Source organism: Patiria miniata, unplaced genomic scaffold (genome assembly GCF_015706575.1).
Source record: "Patiria miniata isolate m_02_andy unplaced genomic scaffold, ASM1570657v1 HiC_scaffold_26, whole genome shotgun sequence".
In the NCBI taxonomy this organism is placed as follows: domain Eukaryota; kingdom Metazoa; phylum Echinodermata; class Asteroidea; order Valvatida; family Asterinidae; genus Patiria; species Patiria miniata.
The window spans coordinates 7764500-7784156 of NW_024037065.1; the positions used below are offsets into that span (position 1 = coordinate 7764500).

The 19657-nt window shown below is 43.8% G+C and overlaps 1 protein-coding gene across 2 annotated transcripts; it reads left to right on the forward strand.

The window, feature by feature from the left end:
- The first annotated feature begins 64 nt into the window (after positions 1–64).
- Positions 65–18833, forward strand: LOC119733652. 2 transcript variants are annotated; one of them, XM_038207051.1, is made up of 15 exons: positions 65–505; positions 942–2850; positions 3548–3666; positions 5742–5830; positions 6134–6210; positions 7587–11398; positions 11724–11858; positions 12223–12354; positions 13278–13549; positions 14322–14446; positions 15401–15554; positions 16331–16504; positions 17179–17246; positions 17544–17795; positions 18657–18833. In XM_038207051.1, exons 1-15 carry the CDS (start codon positions 256–258, stop codon positions 18697–18699), a joined length of 7611 nt encoding a protein of 2536 aa, XP_038062979.1. In that variant the 5' UTR covers positions 65–255; the 3' UTR covers positions 18700–18833. The 2 variants fall into 2 exon arrangements, with proteins under 2 accessions (XP_038062979.1, XP_038062980.1); XM_038207052.1 differs by having other exon boundaries at positions 11730–11858.
- The last annotated feature ends 824 nt before the right edge of the window (positions 18834–19657 follow it).

Consider the following 19657-nt stretch of genomic DNA (forward strand, 5'->3'; position numbering starts at 1 on the left):
CGAGGGTTACCCGACTACATGCCCACGTGCTTAACAGTTGAAAAAGTCGCCGCTTGAGGGCTCACTTTCAAAACACTGATCGTCGATGCCAAAGGTCGGATTGGCAATGACATGGAAGTGGAAAAAGGGGAATTTTTTTTATCAGAAATGCCAATCAACATGCAACATCCTTTACTTTGAGAAATGATTCACCGCTTTGTTAACGGTGTTCAGCCAGTTTGTACAGATTCGACATTTTGAGCGATCTGTGCCACGATGCCGAAGAAAAAGAAGGGCAAACCGAGCGGCGATTCCGAGACTGGAGGGTGGACTAGCGTGAAACGGCGTGCCCCGGCCCCTCGCGCGGGGGCCGAGGCCGCTGGAGACGGCAAACCCATCACCTCCGGAGACGCTGAGTCGGGAGAGGATGCACGGACTAAAGCACTGTGCTACCTTCAGGAAATGTTCGCAGGGAAGTTGGACCCAGTTGTTGTCCACATGATCATGAACGATTGCGAATTCAAAGGTAAACATTATTTTGCTTGAGTTTATTCCTGTAAATTGCTGGCCCAAATTTAATTTAAGTTAAAAACTCAAGATTACTGGGAAAGTTGTTTACTCAAAAGAAACTTGCCAGTTTTCCAGCCAGATTTCGTTGATTAATAGTAATACAGAATAAATCTTTTAAAAAGAACAATACTATTTCGATTACTAGCTGTATATAGCCACACTTCATGGACCACTTCAACATATATACATGTATATATATTTTTTTGGCCACAGGGCCTGGGTAACATAAACACAATTTTGAATGAATTTTGAATCTTTACCAGGCATGCAATCAAAAGTCACACTGGTTCTGTGTTCTTTGGTTAGTCAAAGGATTTTAATCTTGTCCAAAGAGAGAAACCCCCAGATTTTTTTCAATTTAACTTTGGCGAACGTGTTTGTTTCTTTCACAGTCGAAGCAGCCCTGGAAACACTTTTCCAGCTTGCGGAACAAACCTCACCAGTGGAGTCCCAGCTGTTTAGACTCTCGGGGTTCAAGGATGTCTACATCCCAAGTGCGGATACCGAGGAACAAGACGACGACGAAGAAGAAGAAGATGATGATGATGATCAGGAGGAATATGTGGATGCAGAGGACACTCTGTTTCGTGAGAACTTAGGGAGCGGAGAGAGTCCAAGTCTTCGGCTGAAAAGTAGAGGCAATGATGGGTCTGTCCAGCTTCCGTCAAGAGACCTTGGACCACACATTAGGGATGCCCTTGGAGTCCGACAGGATGAAGATGCCACAGAGGACATTTCCGGCGAGAGGAGAGCAGACTCTCTGAGTGACTTTCCCCTGAAGAGGAAAGGTGCGATGCCTCGCCAAGAGTTTTTGCAAAGCTTTCCTAAGAAACAGAATCCCTTTATCGCTAGAGGCACACCGGAGAGGCAAAACCATCCTCTCAACAACTTGAGCAAGGTTGAGGCCTCGGACATTGCAGCTCAGTCAAGGGATGATGGCAGGGAAGGAAGTGATAGAAGTCGTGTAGCTGCATTTGGACCTTCTCCAGACTCGTCTTACAAGTTGAATATTCATGGACCAAGTCTTGGCAATCGTGATAGCTTTTTGTCTGAAGGGAAAGATGACCAGTTTGCTGATGGGGGAGCATCTGCCAGAGGCGATGGAACTAGAGAGTATACGTATCCATCAAATGATTTGGATACTGATGGACCACAGATGCCCCTCAGCCAAACACAAAAGTTGGTTGAGCAGCTCTTAGGAAAAAGCTCAGTACCTTCTTTGGAGGAAGGATCGAAGCAAACCTCCCCAGGAGCAGATATTTTCAGTGGATCATCGCCCGTTGACTTGCCGTCAGATGAACTCGATGCCCTCCTCGGTGAGATTGAGATGTGCCCGGAGAAACTGTCTGCATCAGAAGACACTGTTGAGCCAGTTGTCGCCGACCACCATGTAAATCTGGCATCTGAAGCTTCTAATGATGGCGCTGACCTCGAAGATTGGGGTGACGATCCTGAAAAAGTCAAACGTGAAACTGACTTTCAAAAGAGTAGAGGCCATGTGACTGGAAACATGAAACCCAGCCATCATTCAACTCCTATCAGAGAAGAGGATGCGGGAGACAAGAACCAGAAGGGGAACCTGAATACAGCTGCCCCGGCCTTCGTGCCGAGGGCCTATGCCAGGCATCCCAGCCCAACGGGACATCAGCAGTTTCCACCCCAGCAAGGGTTTCAGCCGAGACCTGCCCACCGGATGCCACGGGTGCCACACCCAGCTGGGAGGGCATCCTCCCTCAGGAAGCATCTCAACCAGTTTGAAGGACAGGTCGGGAAACCGTTTTTCGCTCCTTTCCCCTCTTCCCAGGAACAGCGACCCAACCTCCCAAGAGGGGTGGAGAGGCTAGGATGGAATTCTCCCAATCAGACGCAGTCGTTCCGGCATCCGGCACAAAAGTACCAACCGCCGGAGAGTAGGTTTCGTCCGATCTCAAAATCGCAGTCGCCAGCACCTTTCGTGCCTCAAAATCCGGCATCTCATCCGCTTCTCAAGACGCCAAGTGCACCCAACCAAAACTCCCAGCTTTTTGGCCCAAGAAGAGCCATGTCACCAGCGCACGGCATGCCTCGTGGAGGCACACTGCCCTCTGGAGGACTGCGCAGTAACTCACCACGCGAGGGTGCCAGACAAGCCCTAGGTCCTCCTCAGTGGCCAGTTAACAAACAGACAAGTTATGCACCACGAGAGACAGGGCACAACCAAAAAAAGCCTGGGCTGGAAGACAGAGCTCTTCCCCTGCCAGAGGGCAAAGTATTGTGCTTAATGAGGGGGTGCCCCGGGAGTGGGAAGAGCACACTGGCAAGGTAAATTGAACTGAAATGAGAAAATGGAGCTGCTTGCAACAAATTATCCGTAACAGGCCAGTCACACTTGTCATGTTTGATAAGTCGAGTCAGTCACAAGTTTGGTCACAATTAACAGGAGATAAACATTGATGAAGGAATGTCTCTCTCAAAGTTCATCTAAATCTCGTCATTTGACTTGAGATTGGACGACTTGTGATTGTTTTGTGATCCATTCTTAATGGCTTGTGATGGCTTGTGATGGCTTGTGATGACTTGTGATGACTTGTGATGAAATGTGCAGGCTTGTGATGACTTGTGATGACTTGTGATGACTTGTGATGACTTGTGATGACTTGTGATGACTTGTGATTGACTTGTGATGACTTGCGATGAAATGTGATGACTTGTGATGACTTGTGATGACTTGTGATGACTTGCGATGACTTGTGATGACTTGTGATGACTTGTGATGACTTGTGATGACTTGTGCAGGCTTGTGATGACTTGTAACAACTTGTGATGACTTGTGATGGTTTATGATGATTTGTGATGGCTTGTGATGGCTTGTGATGAATTGATTTCAGCTTTGAAGACATGATGAATACTATGTACATGTAGGCCTATAGTTATGCATTAGGTTGTGGCAAAAGCTTGTGGATTTTGCATAGGATTCGAAGAAAAAAAATTCTGCAAGTTCTGTCTTTTTTCTGTTTAGACAACTTGTTGGCAACGGTCGCATCTTGAGCACCGATGACTACTTCATTGATGGTGATGGGAAGTACCACTTTGACGTCACCAAGCTGAGCGACGCCCATGACTGGAGCCATGAGAGAGGTGAGAACAAAGCAAACAAACAAACAAACAAACAAACAAACAAACCCAACATAACAACAAACAAACAAACAACCCTTACAACTTAACAAACAAATAAGAAAACAAATACTTTATTTTGTTTGGGTGGAGTATTGCGAAAAGGATTGCTTTATGATGTAACATTGCCAGACTGTCATGACAGGAATCATGGTGCTTGTGTTCTTAGGCAAGACACTTTACAACAATTGTCTCTCTCCACCCAGGAGTTCAATTAAACGGGTACCTAGTTTAAATTGGGATGAGAAGTAAAGGTCATAAGAGATTTCTCATTTCTTTTTAAAAATGGTAAATAAGCAAAAAATATGAACATTAGCTCAAAAAGATAAACGTTTGGTTGTGAAAAACCACTATACTAGAAAGACCACCTCATTGATAGTATAGTCTCAGACAGCACAAAACTGATAGTTAAATATCTGGACCTGATCAAGCAGTAAAGTGAGGTTTTTAAGACCTGGATGACAGTTAAATTTATGAAGAAGTGGAAGAAAATAGTACAGAGGGTTATTTTCGGCCACTCCCTTTACTTAGAACCACACCCACCCAATGGGCAGCAGTGCATTGGAGGACTTTAGCCAACTGTGACATCAAAAGTACCAGTAAAAATATTAACTGATTTTGAATAACATTACATGTGTATATTCTGTATACACAGAGATAGGAAAATAATTTTCTAGATTTGATAGCTGTATTGTTTGACAGTATCACTGCAACATATCAAATGATATTTCAGATTTTTAAATAGTGTTAAAAAGTTGTGTTCTGGCTGTTGAACTTCAGAATCTGAGGGTGAAATAAGACATGAAAATGAACTTGGAAAATCTGTTTTAGCTGTCACATGTACAATGCAGTAACAGTTCAACTTTTTTTGAGCTGTCGCGTACACTGAAATTGCAGCAACTGTACAAACTTAGTTTGGACAAATGTGGTAAATGGTCGGTAAACGTCTGCTGTTTGACCATAGTTTCTAAGTAATTCGACGAAGCAAATATGAATTCTTTCGTGCCTTTCTGTGTTCAAATTGTCCAGGGCCAGTTCTAGGAATTGTTTACATGTAAGGCCCTGGGCCCAATTTCATAGTGCTGCTTAACAACCAACTTTGTGCTTACCGAACATCTATCTATTTCATATGGACCGTTAAGCAGTAAGCACAGCAAAAGCACGCTTAACCACAGAAGAAAACGTTGCTTAAAGGGAATGTACATCATTGGCTTTTGCTGTAATTTTCAGAAATTAACTATTTCAGGGGTTAGTATTATAGATCAAATATTGTTACACTGACATGTTTGAAGTTTTGTGTTCGAAAATGCTGGAAAAATCAAGAAAAACAAAACTGTTCAAGTGGTTCCCTGACTCCACTAAATATAAAATGGATCAATTTACAGATGCTGGAAAATTGTAAGGTAAGGGTACCAGTCTAGCTGGCCTGCACCCGTTCATGAACATGTAACCAATAGCAAACAAAATTTGGACTGAATTAATGGTAAATTTGGAGCAGTAGTTGAAAAATAGTTAGGTTTTTCCAACGGTGGTCGGCCGACCACCGCTGGAAATTTTTACAAAAATACCATTTTCTTGAAAATGACTTCACACCAGGTGCCATAATTTTACAGGATGCTTTAGACTGTCAATTACCAACATCCTATTTAGGTATTTTGTAAAAACTGGATAGTTTTGTTTTACGATGTTTGCAAATGTTGTATATTCCCTTTAAATCAGTGACGTAACAAATTGTTACGTCACTGATTTAAGCAATAGAAATCTCCATGCGCGCGCAACCGTCACCACATTCACGGCATAACAGCAGCATGATTTTCTGCTATAGTAAGCACAACTTTTCTGCTTACTGTACTGCCCCAAACCGCCCTGCCTGTTACTCTGTGTACTGCTGCACACCGCCCAAGCACTGTACAGTTTGATGGATTTGTCAAGAAATAAACACAATGCTATACAGTGTACTACAGATCCTAATGAGTTAAAGGGGGAATTAAAGCCCGGAAATGTATTCAAAAGAAGTTCATTTTGTTTTCTTGTTATAGCAAAAGAAGCCATGGAATCGGGAGTCACCCCCCTCATCATTGATAACACCAACATAGAACGCTGGACGATGAAACCATACGTTGCCATGGTAATATACATCTTTACCCTGTTTTATGGAGCTGTCAGAGTAGAAAAATATTGCTTTAGAAGCAAATTTATATGTTAAGCAAACATCAGCTGGGAACCAGCTAAAATAAGCAATAAAGTGGAATCCGGCGATCAGAATTAGAAGCTTTTACTGCGGTGGTGTCAGGCATGCAACTTTTCCTCGGATCTGCTGAATTTCCTCGTCAAATTCATTATGTAGTCCTCAAGGTTTTGTACCCGCCCCAGTAGTTTAATCTTAATCAAATCTTTTTTTTTACTTAAAAAGTACATTTTTTTTCCAAAGGCACTCCACTACGGTTATGCAGTTGAGTTTCAAGAGCCCACAACACCGTGGAAATTCAAACTTGGGAAATTGTTCAAGTAAGTTGTAAAGAAAATGTACAAGAAAGTCTTTTCCTCATTTAATTTGTCATATTTTCCAATAGTCAATATTTATGTTTTTGGCAACACCGTCTTGAATGGAAAAAACAATATTCATGTAATTAAAGAAGGTAGTGTCACCCAAACACTATTTTGTTATTATTAGTCTCCACACAAGCCATCATTTGTGAAGTTTAAGTGCACCACATACAGAAGAAACTCATCCATTTACATATTAGGTAATCACACCTTTTGAACAAGTTAAATGGAGACTAGCACGCTATCTAGGCACACGTACATGTGGCCTTGAAGCTCATATTCCAAATGGTTTTAATGAAATGTGGTTTTGGTTTTTATCATGAAACTATTTAAAGGTATAGTCCATCATTTTAATTTGTGCATTTTGTTCGTTTGAAGCAACAAAAGTGCTCAAAATCTAAAGAAGGCGCTGAACAACTAATCTGATGAAGTTTCAGCTCAGTTTCAGCTGTATAGTTTGAGAAGAACAACATTCTAGGATCTTGATTTCAAATCAAAAGTTGCTGAATCCTGTTTTGAATTGGGCCTGAATTCAGCGTCCGAGACACGTTCTCACTGAGCCGATTGCAGCTACGCAATGTCACGCACCGATCCGACGAATTATAGCAACCACGCGCGCGTGTGCGTCATGCCAATGCTTGCGGGCGCTTCGCCGCAAAACAAAACGAACTTCTAATTTCAATTTCCTACGGTGTGCTTAAGAAGCACCATTGGAAAGGCCTTCTTTTGTTGATTACTTCAAAATGATAGCTTGCCAGAAAGATTAACTTCACAGGGAGTTTAGTCCCCTTACTATCTTCCAACCAAGTATGTTTTTCAACAAGAATTATGCCAGTTACTTTTTGGATAGCTGCAAATGATGGACTCCAGCTTTAAAGAATGTAGTGCCACCCAAACACTCTTTTGTGATTATTAGCCTCCACACAAGTCATCATTTGTGAAGATTAAAGTACACCACATACAGAACAAACTCATCACTTTACATTTGAGGTAATATGAATTAAAAAGGCAAGCCTAAAAAAGCTGGTCCCAGAGTGCACAAATTTCTATTTAATTGATTCAAAATGGATATTCACTTTCAAGTCTTTCCATGCATCTGGTATACATTGGGCCAGATTTAGCTCATTCCTTGGCGTTACAGGGTAATGCTATATGATGGCACTGCCCAGCTCACAATTGACAGTCAGTGATTCAGTCGGTCAGTCAGTCGGTCAGTTACAAAGATGACACTAGGCTGACCCTCTTGGAACCAGCAAAATCACATTAAAAATAGGTTGGTTGCAGCATTTGTTTCTAACTTTCATTTAAATTTCTAATTTTTTTTCTCTATCCGGCAGATACAACACCCATGGTGTCCCGAAAGAGAGGATCAAATTGATGATTGAACGCTTTGAGAGGGACGTCACTGTGGAGAACATTCTCGGATCCTCAAAACCTAAGAAAAAGAAAAAGAAAACTGATGAAGCTGAGCAGGGACCATCTTCCCAAGGGAGCTGGAGGAGAACGAAAAAGGAGGATAAGAAAGTTCCAAAAGTTTCTAGTGAGGAACCGGCTGCAGGTTGTGCCGAGGCAAATTCTAAGAAACTGGAGAGAGGTGATACAACCACGTATAAAAAGGAGGAAGGTGGCGATGATATCACCACGACAACAGATGCCTTGAAAGAGGACATTGAGAACGGAGAGGAGATGTTCATGTCGGACGACGAAGATGGGTTCGATGCCTTGATGGACTCAATGGCCAGTGACTCGACAGAGGGGATGGTTGGAAAACCTGATGAGGGCAAAGTGAACGAGGATCCTCAGGAAGATGCGAGAGAAAGGATTGGAAAGGAGGATGGTCAGATGGTGACGTCCTTGGAGAAGGCAGCTTCTTTTGAAATCCAGGAAAAAGCTGGGCCCGGGAAAACTGATGATCAAGTGAGCGAGTCAAGAAATACTGACATAGAAGAAGATGCTGAGAATTTGCCAGTAAGAACGCGACCTGAGGAGTCCCAAGAGCTAGTCAAAGAACTCTTTGAAGTGGAAGAAGCGACCAGTCAAGACGTGCAGTTGGACAAGACAGGCGACAGGGAAGCTGATGATGAAGATGATTTTCTTGCCATGATGAATGTGGTGGCAGAAGCGTCATGCTGTCCACCCCTGGCTGAGATACCGTCGCTGGAAGATGGTGAGCATCCTCAAGGCAATGAACAAGGACTGCAACAGATAAATAACCCCGCAGGCTCTGACGCTGCATCAGAGTTGACGTCAGCTACACAAGCTTCATTTACCTATCCACCGGGGTTCGAGCTGCTGGCAAGAATTCCAGAGCAAAAAGGCGATACTGCCAACAAACAGAGTTCCAGCGATGACGATGATTTCACAGAAATGATGAGTCTGATAGCAAATTCCTCCTGCATAGAGAATGATCAACCAGTACCTCCCGGCAGAGATGGGGTTGCAACTGATGCTCAACATTCAGAAATCAAGCTAGCGACAAGTGATTCTCAGAGAGTTGTTCTTGCATCATCACCACACGGTAGAGAGGAGAACCCAAATGAAGCCCAAACTGATGCCAACTTGACGGAAGGTCTTAACACTGGAGCTGCTGCCACAAGAGTTGCAACACTCGTAAATGCTGTCCAAGATGCTGAACAAAGCAAAGAACAAATCCAAAAACCACAACTACAGGAAAAAGAAGAAGCTGCCGTAGTTGGGACATACATGTCTGACGCTGAATTGACAAGCATTAAGGAGCAAAGTCCTGGAAGAGAAAAAGATCAAACCATGCTTAAGGATGATGCTTCAGTGCAGGATGATTCATTGGCAGAAGAGACGACTCATATTTTAACTTCCCATGGAGTTGAGTCATCTGCTACCAATCTGGACATTCAGGCAGACTCTGTTTTAAAGAATGCATCAGATGGTGATGGTGACCGTGAATGCCTAGGTACAGACTCATTACTAAAAAATGCCCTCAGTACCCTGAAAGGTCTTGGTGAAACTGATGAAAAAGCTGGCACTGAAGTGAAGACTAATGCTGGTGTTTTAGACACTGAAAATACAACTACAGAAAATGTGCTTTCTGGGATAAGTGAGAATGGGAGGTGCTCAGTGGAAAAGCCTTCATCTGAAGAACAACTTGGAACGATCGATGTGGATATTTCCACTGCTGACAAACATGGCAATCACAGTGACGGTCAGCCTTCTGTTACTGTCGATTTTTCAGATCAGACAGACTCAGTGAGTGTTGGCAAAGACAAAAAGGACGCTAATGCTGACGTGACATCTTCTTCGACCCAGCCAACCTCGTCTTCAGACTTGCGTGCCTCAACTTCAAGATGCAGAAGCCCAAGTCCAAGACTGCTGGTTACTTCAAGCATTGAGGAATCCAGAACCAACCAAGAGAGGAGGAAACTGCGACGATCCAAATCTCACAACAAAAGTACCAAAATGGCGGCCGTGTTTCCCACCTTATCTCCGGGATCAGAGAACTGGTCCGAGCTTGCTGAGTTGGGCCAAGGGCCTGAGGTAAAAAGCAGCGAACCTGGAAACAAATCGCCAACCCTTGGAGGTGTAACGTTCGCCGAGGCGGGAACTGTGACCCTCCCGTCTGATTTCTCGTGTGTTCAAAGGTTACAATCCGGGGAAATGACTGTAGAAGACCTGCAACAACAGGGCTTCCGTGTTGCTGTTGGCCAACCAAGACAAATCGCTGCACCATCTGAGAGTGATTTTGCAACAGAGAGGGAAGAAGTAATTTCTGAGACTCTCTCATCCTCATCATCGGCAAGCCATTCCCCGATTCCGGTAACAGTGAGACTCCACAAGAGCACAATGACGGACCCCGAGGAACAGACAGAGGACATCGACGCCAACTTGAGAAGCCTCATTGCCCTCTTCCCTACTGTCTCCCAAACCGATCTCCAAGACATCCTGACCAAATGTGCGGGAAATCTGGAATGGGTCACCAATATCCTCCTGGATGATTTCGGCAACAAGGAGAGAATCGGTCAAGACTTACAAGCTCCAGATCAACTTTCAAATAAAAACCAGCAAGAACAAGCGGGGTTTGCGAAAGGAGAATCAGATGGTGATGAACTGCAAATAAGTGATGAGAAGCTTGCCAGAGTGGCAGCCGAGTCCATGAAAGATGTCCTGGAAGCCAAGCAAGTTTCACAAGCTGAAAACCTGGCCACGAACATGATCTCTGTGGTAGATGACATTCTTAAGACCATTAGCTCTAAGGGTTCTTTTACTGGTGCCGACAACAACTCTCTTGGTAACCAACTGGCTTCAGAAAGAGAAAAGACCGGAAGTGGTTATTCAGACCATCTTCCAGTCTTGCACGGAGAGGATTTGTCCACAGAGATGGAAACCAAGCTGCACTCTTCAAATCTAGATTCTGCTACAAGCTTCCACGATCCTGACACAAATGTCGGGTCGGACATTATCACTTCTGATCAAGTGCCTACAGAACCACATCAGAGCATCTTACAAGATGAAGGTGCTGCAGGAATGTCCAATCTCTATCGGGAACAGGAAGAGTCTAATTTTTCAAGCATGGAGCCAAAAGCAAACGAAGAGGGTTCGTCATTGAGAGCAGGAAACTTGCACACTGTTTATCCATCTGGTATACTAGAAGCTGCAGACTTTGATTCTCAAATCCTGCTTGGAGAAACTAAAAATGAATCTCACGTTCTTGAAGGCCCCTCATCTTTTGACAAATTGCCATCTTCTGGAAGGCATCACCAAGATGGTCTGTTAGATCAAGACAGCTCAGCTTTCAGGAGTGATTTCCTGGAGTCTGTACCCTTCCTTGACCCTTCGAGCTTGAGGACAGAAACCAAGGAGGAGCAAGTTGTCAGGCCCAAGACTTCATCCCGCACCACGTCGAGACTGTCACCAACGAAAGCCTCCAAGGCGAAGAAGCCCAAGGATCCAGATATCGACAAGAAGATGAAGCGCATTAAAGAGGCAGAAGCTTCCCCAAATAGACAGGAGCTCGAGGTACCTGGAGGAGTTCAGTTCTCCTGGAACAATCACAGGGAGGTTGAGGAGTTCAGAGTACCACGCGCAGAGCAGACGATGACAGGACACGACGATGCCTTTGAAATAGTGAAAGATGAGTCTGTGATGACAGAGGAACAAGCAGATGCAATCTTGCAAAGTAAGTATGTTTGCTTCTTCACTCTCAGTCTTATTTCATGGTAAGAAATCATATTTGTTTCCTTTTACTCATCCTCTTGGGAACCTCAACTCTTTTACCAGGTCTTCATGTATTCTTTTCAAATCCTTTTTCTCCCAAATCGCTTCTAAACTTCTTGTTTACTTCTTGTTCCATCCCCTCACTTCACATGAAATCATCCTCTTCTTTTTCACCATCCATTTCCATGCCTTCCGAGCACCTCCTTTTCTCTAATATCCCTGTTAATAATCTTACTGATATCTTATGCATTCTTGTAGTTATGTTTCCATATTGTTGTATACTTTATTTTCAGACCAACCAGTGCAGAAGAAGCTGCGGGAATTGGGAAGCCTGGAGGAGGGTCTGATGTTACAGCTTCCGCCGGCCTTTGCCCTCCAACTCCAGGAGATGTTTGGGTCCATCGGCTTTCACCTTCTCCCAGGTGAGAATCTCTGTGTCGGATTCAATGAAGAGCTTGAAAATGAAAACTCCTTTGGATTGTCATTTTTTTTAAATTTGCTGTATCCTCTTTGAACGATCCCCGTTTGCTATTTCCCAGGTTTGCAGCATTACTTATGCTGGACGCATCATGACCTTAGTTGTGATCTCTGGCTACATGGTATATACGGGTCAATGGCTTCTTGCTAGTGCCCCTTGAAAAAGTGGGGAACTGCAAATCTAGGGCTGGATAGCTCAGTTGGTAGAGCACTTTAACGGTAATCCGAAAGTCGCAGGTTCAAACTCCACTCTAGTCAATTTCTTTGTTCAATTTTATAATTGAGAATCTTTCGTGCTTGGCTCAACAGACGGGCTACCTGCCGAGGATCTGCAGGTCCATGTTGACTACGACTTGGCTAAGCAGCTACACATGCTGTGGGCTAAGACGCTGCAGACGCGGTTTGACAAAGATGAGGAACTGGAGAGCATCATCACAGCTGGTCAGTGTAAAGGCTATGGCTTACGTTATTGCTTATTAAAAATGGCTAGCTTAATGATAAGGCTTTTAGGTAGCCGCCCCCTGTGGCTTGCAATTGAATGTCATATGTCTTTTTTGAAACTTGGGCTTCATCTTCAGTCTAGTTCCGAAGTGTTTATGAAACCTTTAATTCTCAAGGTAAATGAACAAACCCTAATATTTGGCTTCATATTATGATATGGTGATCAGTCACTGAGTCTGTGTATTAAATTGAGACATAAAATGCTGAAACCGGAGTTGGAAGACAAAAGCTGGAATTCGGGCGATTCACAATGTAGTGCGCCGTCAAGAGTTTGCCATGGAGAGTCCACTTTTCAAGTTTATGGTCGCCAAAACATGGCCCATTAGACAACTTGAGCTAATTTGTTATTGGGGCATAGCGTTCTGCCGCCTTACAAAAACACCATATTGATAGAAAAGAAAAGGGCAAACATATACTTGAATCATACGCTTACGACAATACTGACCGGAAAAACGAACAATTTCAAATGTCTCGCGCTGCGAATTTGTCGACCATCTCCCACAATGCACTGGGAAATATGAACTCTCCATGGCAAACTCTCGGTGGCGCACTGCATTGTGAATCGAAGAAGCAGGCTCCTGGAGGTAAATGTGTGAAAACTTCCTCAGTCTAATTGCCTGCAAGAGCTAAACAGGAAATGTGGCAGAGAAATCTGCTATAAAGCAAAAACTCACTGCAATGTGAACTACAAACGGTAAACGTTATCGGTAATTCTGTACTACTTTTTGCCAGGCAGTTATTTCATAATTGCTTTCAATATAATTGCTTTATGTAATATTTCAATTGATTTTATTTCTACAATCTCTCTGCTTCGTGTCCTGTGATTTGTAAGTTAAAAAAATTAAAAAGCTCTCTTTTTGCAGACGAGGAACTCGCTCGCCAACTCCAACAAGAAGAAGACATCCACCACATGACCAAAGTCCAGGCGTCTCGGTCGGCCAAGTACCAAAGCCCAAAGGCCTCCCCGAAGGCAGCCAAGCAGCCAATCAGCTTGCAGCGTGGGTACGGAGACGGCAGGAGCACGATGGGTGGTTTTGTACCGATGGGGCCGCCGCGGCCGCCTGCAGAAGAAGTGAAGAGCTTGAGAGAAATCATGGAGGAAGAGCTGGCCGCGCAGCTCAGCAAAGATGTAGAGGTATTGTTGATGTACCCTAACGTGGCGCGGCCCCCAACGTGGTGCACTTTGATTTTTCGCCTGTAGTGCCTACCTAGAGCAAAATTTTAACTGAAATTTCACAGAAAGTGAAATTTCATCAAGTTCTAAACACTCCTGTTCATAAATCGCGAGTTTATTTACCCGTAACTACAAGTCAGAAGAAAATTTTATTTTCAAGTGCAAAGTGAACCCTTTGAAAATGCCCCGAAAAATAAGAAAATAATTTTCTGACAAACATCTGGCTGGGTATGTAAGTAGAGATAATAATTGTTTTTCAGAATTTATCAAGTTTACAGAAATTCTTAAATGAATAATTTTGAATTTTCCGAGATTTATTCCAGTGTGCCACGTTAGGGAACACTCCGCCAATTTGTGCCCAATTTCCGGACGCCACCGCTTTTGAATTGCGGATTTAATTTTATGAAACCGAAATTGTTCACAGAGGTTAAATAGCAAGCATTAATAAGGTAAAAGTACCAGTATTTCACTGCATGAATTTGAGGTTTGTCAACAAAGACATTTGGCAACACTACACGAGGAAAGTTGGGTAAGCTTCGAAGTGCGCCACGTTAGGGAACACGACAATATGTGTGAGACTGACAGACCATCACAAGTTGCAGTATTCCTTGTATTCCATTCAAGTATGCTCCCAGTTGGTGCTTTGTGATCCTGCGGTTGGCTTCGTACCCTCGTTTTCCACACACAACTATAGACTAAATCTCTGAATGTTTGACTTTCCGGTGGCATTCAGGTCGAAGAGAAGCTTAGCACGGATGGCTCAGTCTCCATAGCAACCAAGATGAAGAGAGACAAGCTGTACAGCGAGTTCCCAACGCTGGACAGGGATGCCCTAGAGGAAATCTTCAGAAACAACAAGTGAGTCTTGGACTGATGGCAGTGAAAAATAGTTCACAACTGTGATTTCATGATTTTATTTCTTCTTTGCAGTGACTCGTTAATCCCTGAACATTAAAGCTATAGTCCATCATTTGCAGCCATCCGAAAAGTAACTGGCGTAATTACTGTTGAAAAACAAACTTGGTTGAAAGATAGTAAGGGAACTAAACTCCCTGTGAAATTATTCTTTCTGGGAAGCTGTCATTTTGAAGTAATCAACGAAAGAAGGCATTTCCAACGGTGATTCTTAAGAAGCACCGTAGGAAAATTTAAATTAGTAGTTCGTTTTGTTATTCAGCGCAGCGCGCACAAGTATTGGAACGACGCACACGCGCGCGCGGTTGTTATAATTCGTCGGATCAGTGCGCGACGCCGCGTATAGCTGCAATTCAAAACAATTCAAAACATGATTCAGTAACTTTTGATTTGAAATTGAGATCTTAGAATGCTGCTTTTCTCGGAATGTACAGCTGAAGCTTAGCTGAAACTTCATCAGGCTAGTTGCTCAGTATCCTTCATTAGATTTTGAACACTTTTGTTGCTTCAAACGAACAAAATGTACTAATTACAAATGACGGACTATATCTTTAATGGCTTCTGGTTCATTCTACAAATTTGTGGTCAACATGCACAGTGCGCGTTGCTGGGAACCATTCAATCAATGTACTTATTGTGTAGTCGCTTTCGTGCAAGCGCAGTTCTGTGCCGTATCGCTAGCCATGGAAGTTGCCCATATGGCTGCTCTATCTCTAACAAAAAGCAGACGATGTGTGGCCGGAGAAACTTCAGAGAAGCCGATGTGTTTATTCACTGAGCCCCTTAAGTACCAAAAAAGAGTGATTTTTGAAATGACGCTGGCATTGCCCACAACTCCCTGTAAACTAATAGTAAAAAAAAGACAATATTTGTTTAACTTCTTACTTTGTTTCCCAGCTACCAGTTTGATCCGACCGTCCTGCAGATCAAGTCGTTCTTCATGTCGGCATCTGGCCAACCCAAAAATGTCTACTCCAATGAGGCCCTGGAAAGAATCGAGAAGGAGTTGATTGAAGCCGCGGAGAGGGAAAGTTTGGCATCAAGCGAGGGGGTAAGTTGCGAATAAGTTGGTCATTTTTTGGTCATACTTTTTTTTTGGGGGGGGGGGGGGAATTGAAATTTGCGTTTGAGTAAGGATAGTACACCTGCTGTAGTTTTATATATTTACGCTGCGATTTTCTCTACAAAGGCGCTACAAGTTTGTGCATACACAGATGAAGGTGATTGCGTTTTCTCTGTGCCATCACTGATCTCGATATAAAATCAGGGCAGCCCATCGGCTGTAAGAACATAAAGTCAACGTACGTCTGCCATATTACAACTCCAAGAACAATATATTTGTAAAAGACAGATTATCTTATTTATTTGTCATGTACACTTTTTGCTGAAATAATTTTTTTTTTGTATTAATTAAAAAAATAAATAATTGGCAACACAACGGGATGCATAGTGTGTGTGCGCGTACTGTACTGTACTGATTTTGTGCGTGAAGTACGCCTGACTTCCTCAATGTGCCAAAGCTATTAGCCACAGCATCTTCACGTCGTCTGCACGTGAATACGTTCAAATTTAACTTGTGATGGTCTTACAGACTAATCCCCACCTCCAATAACTTTGGTTCATTTGAAATATGCAGTGGATGGACCGGAAACCAGTCTAGATCTCCCCCAACTCTTCTTTTCTGGCCGTTGAAGAAGCACTTGTGCACGGAGACCATAGGCTTGCTTATTACAAAATAAATTTGGCAAAACATGAATATTTTTCTAGAAGACTACGTCGTATTACTTATACCGACTACTAACTTTTCTCCCTTCATTTCCTTTCAAGACTGATGAATCAAATCCCCAAGACGCTTCCTACCAATCCACGGATAATCCGGATTATCAGGATTACCGCGCGGAGGCCACGCAGCATTACAAGCAGCGCCACGAAGCCTTTCAGAAAGCCGCAGCCGCTTACGGCAAGGGACAGAAAGAGCTGGCTTCATTCTTCTCACAGCAGGTAATCGGGGAATTGACTCAAGAGCGAGGCACAGCAACTATTTTAATAGTGGAAACAGTTTTTAATACTTGCTAAAATGTCACGCCATTTGAACTGCTACTATGTCACCCGCAGTCGGGGGTCTTCCTTACCCATATTGCAGGAAGCCAGTTTGGCCGTCTCTGCCCCAACGTCTCCTTCAGGCCACCGACGTAGCTCGTCCTCTGTCCTCCCCTCAGCTTGGCCCCATGAGTTGGTTCCCACAGCACCAGCAGGCTTGTATGGAGTTGCGAAGCACCAAAATTTGCCAAGTAGAGAAAATGCTTTAAGCAAAAAACATTACCATCCAGAATGATGTACGCTGTATGTGTTGCTTGTGGCTTGTTGTCATGCGGTCTGTGCTTAGAAAATAAATTTGCTCAGCAAAATTTTCTGCTCAGAGGAGCTGGTTTTCTACGTCAACTCACTCTTCCCTGATTACAAACAAATGACCAAGTTTCTGTCAAACTTCTTGCTTTGGTACTTAAAACAGCCTTACAGGGTGCAAACCTGTAAAGTAACAAGGCAGACTCTGTCATGCAAGCTCCTAAGACTGAAATTTTGTTATTCCCATCTTGAAATATGCATCACTGACACTCCATTGTATAAAAATGATTATTGATTGATAACCTTTTTTTCACCTACTTTCTCTACAGGGCCATCTCCACACAGAAAAACTGAAGTATGCAAACAAGAGGGCCTCGGAGGCCATCCTAACCTCGAAGTAAGAAATCAGTTTTTTAAAGCAAACAGTTTGGGTTCCATGAAATCTCACTGTCAGTTCCAGACAGGGCTACAACCGCTAAAGGTTAACCCTTGCTCCTTGACTGTAATTTGGATACATCGATACCCTCCCCATGTAGTAACTTGGGATTGCAACCCCCAATCAGATCAAGACTCCAAGTTGAGTGATTTCAGGGTAGAACAAGATTGTGCTGCCGAAAAGTGGCCAAATGAACAGGGGTAATAATTGTGAATTGTATAAAAAACTATAAAAACACAACATTTATTTTAACGTCAGGAATTCCTTGTTCAACGACAACACGCTGGACCTACACGGCCTGCACGTGGACGAAGCCCTCCTGATACTGAACCAAGTCCTCAACGACAAGAAGGCAGAGCTGGCGGCCTACGACCAGCAGCAGCGCCCTCTGGTGTCCAAGTCCCCCCAGCGTCACATCTTCATCATCACGGGGAAAGGCAACCGCAGCAGGGGCGGGGTGGCGCGCATCCGGCCGGCCGTCACCGATCTGCTCAAACGAGAAGGTTACAGGTAGGTGAATAATCAAGGGTGGGGGGCGGTTTCACAGAACTGCAAAGCAACAGACGTTTGCATTTTTGCTGGAAGAGCAAGCTTGCTGTCCTTTGACCGAGTCACTGATCGATCGACTGAGTCGAACGGTTCCAGCAACCGGTTTTCAAAAAATTTTGGTAGCGAGTGCTGAGGAGTTGTGAAGATAGAAGACGGATTTTGAAATCATGCTTTAAAAAGCCCTGAGGAGAAGAAGTTACTGTGTAATTTTTCATTGCTTTGGCTGGGTATTCGGAATAGATTTGGATTGTTTTCATTCACATGGGGAATTCTCTTTGACAAGGTGTTGAGTGTAAAGGCCGTACGTTTGAGCACACAGGCTTTAAAATCAGTTGAAACAGGTAAAAAAAATTTTCACAGAGGACGAGTTCAAATTTTGACCAAAATGTTGATAATCGTATCTGCTTGCCAGAAATCAGCAATTTATCAGCAAATAGGGCGTTTCACAATGCAGTGCGCCACCAAGAGTTTGCCGCGGAGAGTCTATTTTTCAAGTTTACGGTTGACAGAACATGGCCGATTTGAACGAGTATCAGTAGACAACTTGAGCTAATTTGTTAACGATTGGGACATAGCGTTCTGCCGCCTTACAAAAACACCATATTGATAAAAAGAAAAGAAGAGGGCAAACAGATACTCAAATCATACGCTTACGAAACTACAGACCGGACAAACTAACAATATCAAATAGCTCGCGCTACAAATTTGTTGACATCTCCCACAAGGCACAGGGAAAAATGAACTCTCTGTGGCAAACTCTTGCATTGTCAAACGCCTATTTACATTTTTCCCAATTTTTTTTTAAATTTTATTTTCAAACAGATTCAGCATGCCCAATGCAGGACTGATGAAGGTTGCCCTGTAGCTCGCGGTGGCCACCAAATGAGTGGCTCGTCAACAGAAAAGTGGCCTTCAAAGGAAAACGGCAGCCAAAATATTCACTTATTAAAGTAGAAGAGGAAATTGGAGATTGAAGATGTAATCGGAATGCCTTGCAAACAATATTCTACCAAAGTTTCGACGTCACTCATAGGTCAACTCGGCGCAACCGACAACAATTATGTGCAACTTTCTACTCCTCTTAAATGTGTCAAAACTATTTGACGTCCCTTTTTTGGTTACTTTTATCGAAAAGTGCACTTCATAGACTTCACAGACTTTGTGTGTGTGTACAAAAGGCACGAGGTATTAACGTGTTTAGACATCACCCGGAGGCGAGTCGAGGCAATCTTGACGTCTTAACCCATCAGCCATGCCTGTGTATAAATACGGCCAGTACGTGTTTATCACATTGTCCGACGCGAACTGGTTAAATTTAAATTCTGAATATAATTTTACTTACTGTTTCGAAGTTAGGGATGTAGTCGAGTCCATCACAAGTTCAGTTTGAAGTAAATCACAAGTCCAGTCACAGGTCCAGTCACAGGTCCAGTCGCAAGTCCAGTCGCAAGTCCAGTCGCAAGTCCAGCCACCAGTCCAGCCACAAGTCCAGCCACCAGTCCAGCCACCAGTCCAGCCACCAGTCCAGCCACCAGTCCAGCCACCAGTCCAGCCACCAGTCCAGCCACAAGTCCAGTCACAGGTCCAGTCACAGGTCCAGTCACAGGTCCAGTCACAGGTCCAGTCACAGGTCCAGCCACAGGTCCAGCCACAGGTCCAGCCACAGGTCCAGCCACAGGTCCAGCCACAGGTCCAGCCACAGGTCCAGCCACAGGTCCAGTCACAGGTCCAGTCACAGGTCCAGTCACAGGTCCAGTCACAGGTCCAGTCACAGGTCCAGTCACAGGTCCAGTCACAGGTCCAGTCACAAGTCCAGACACAAG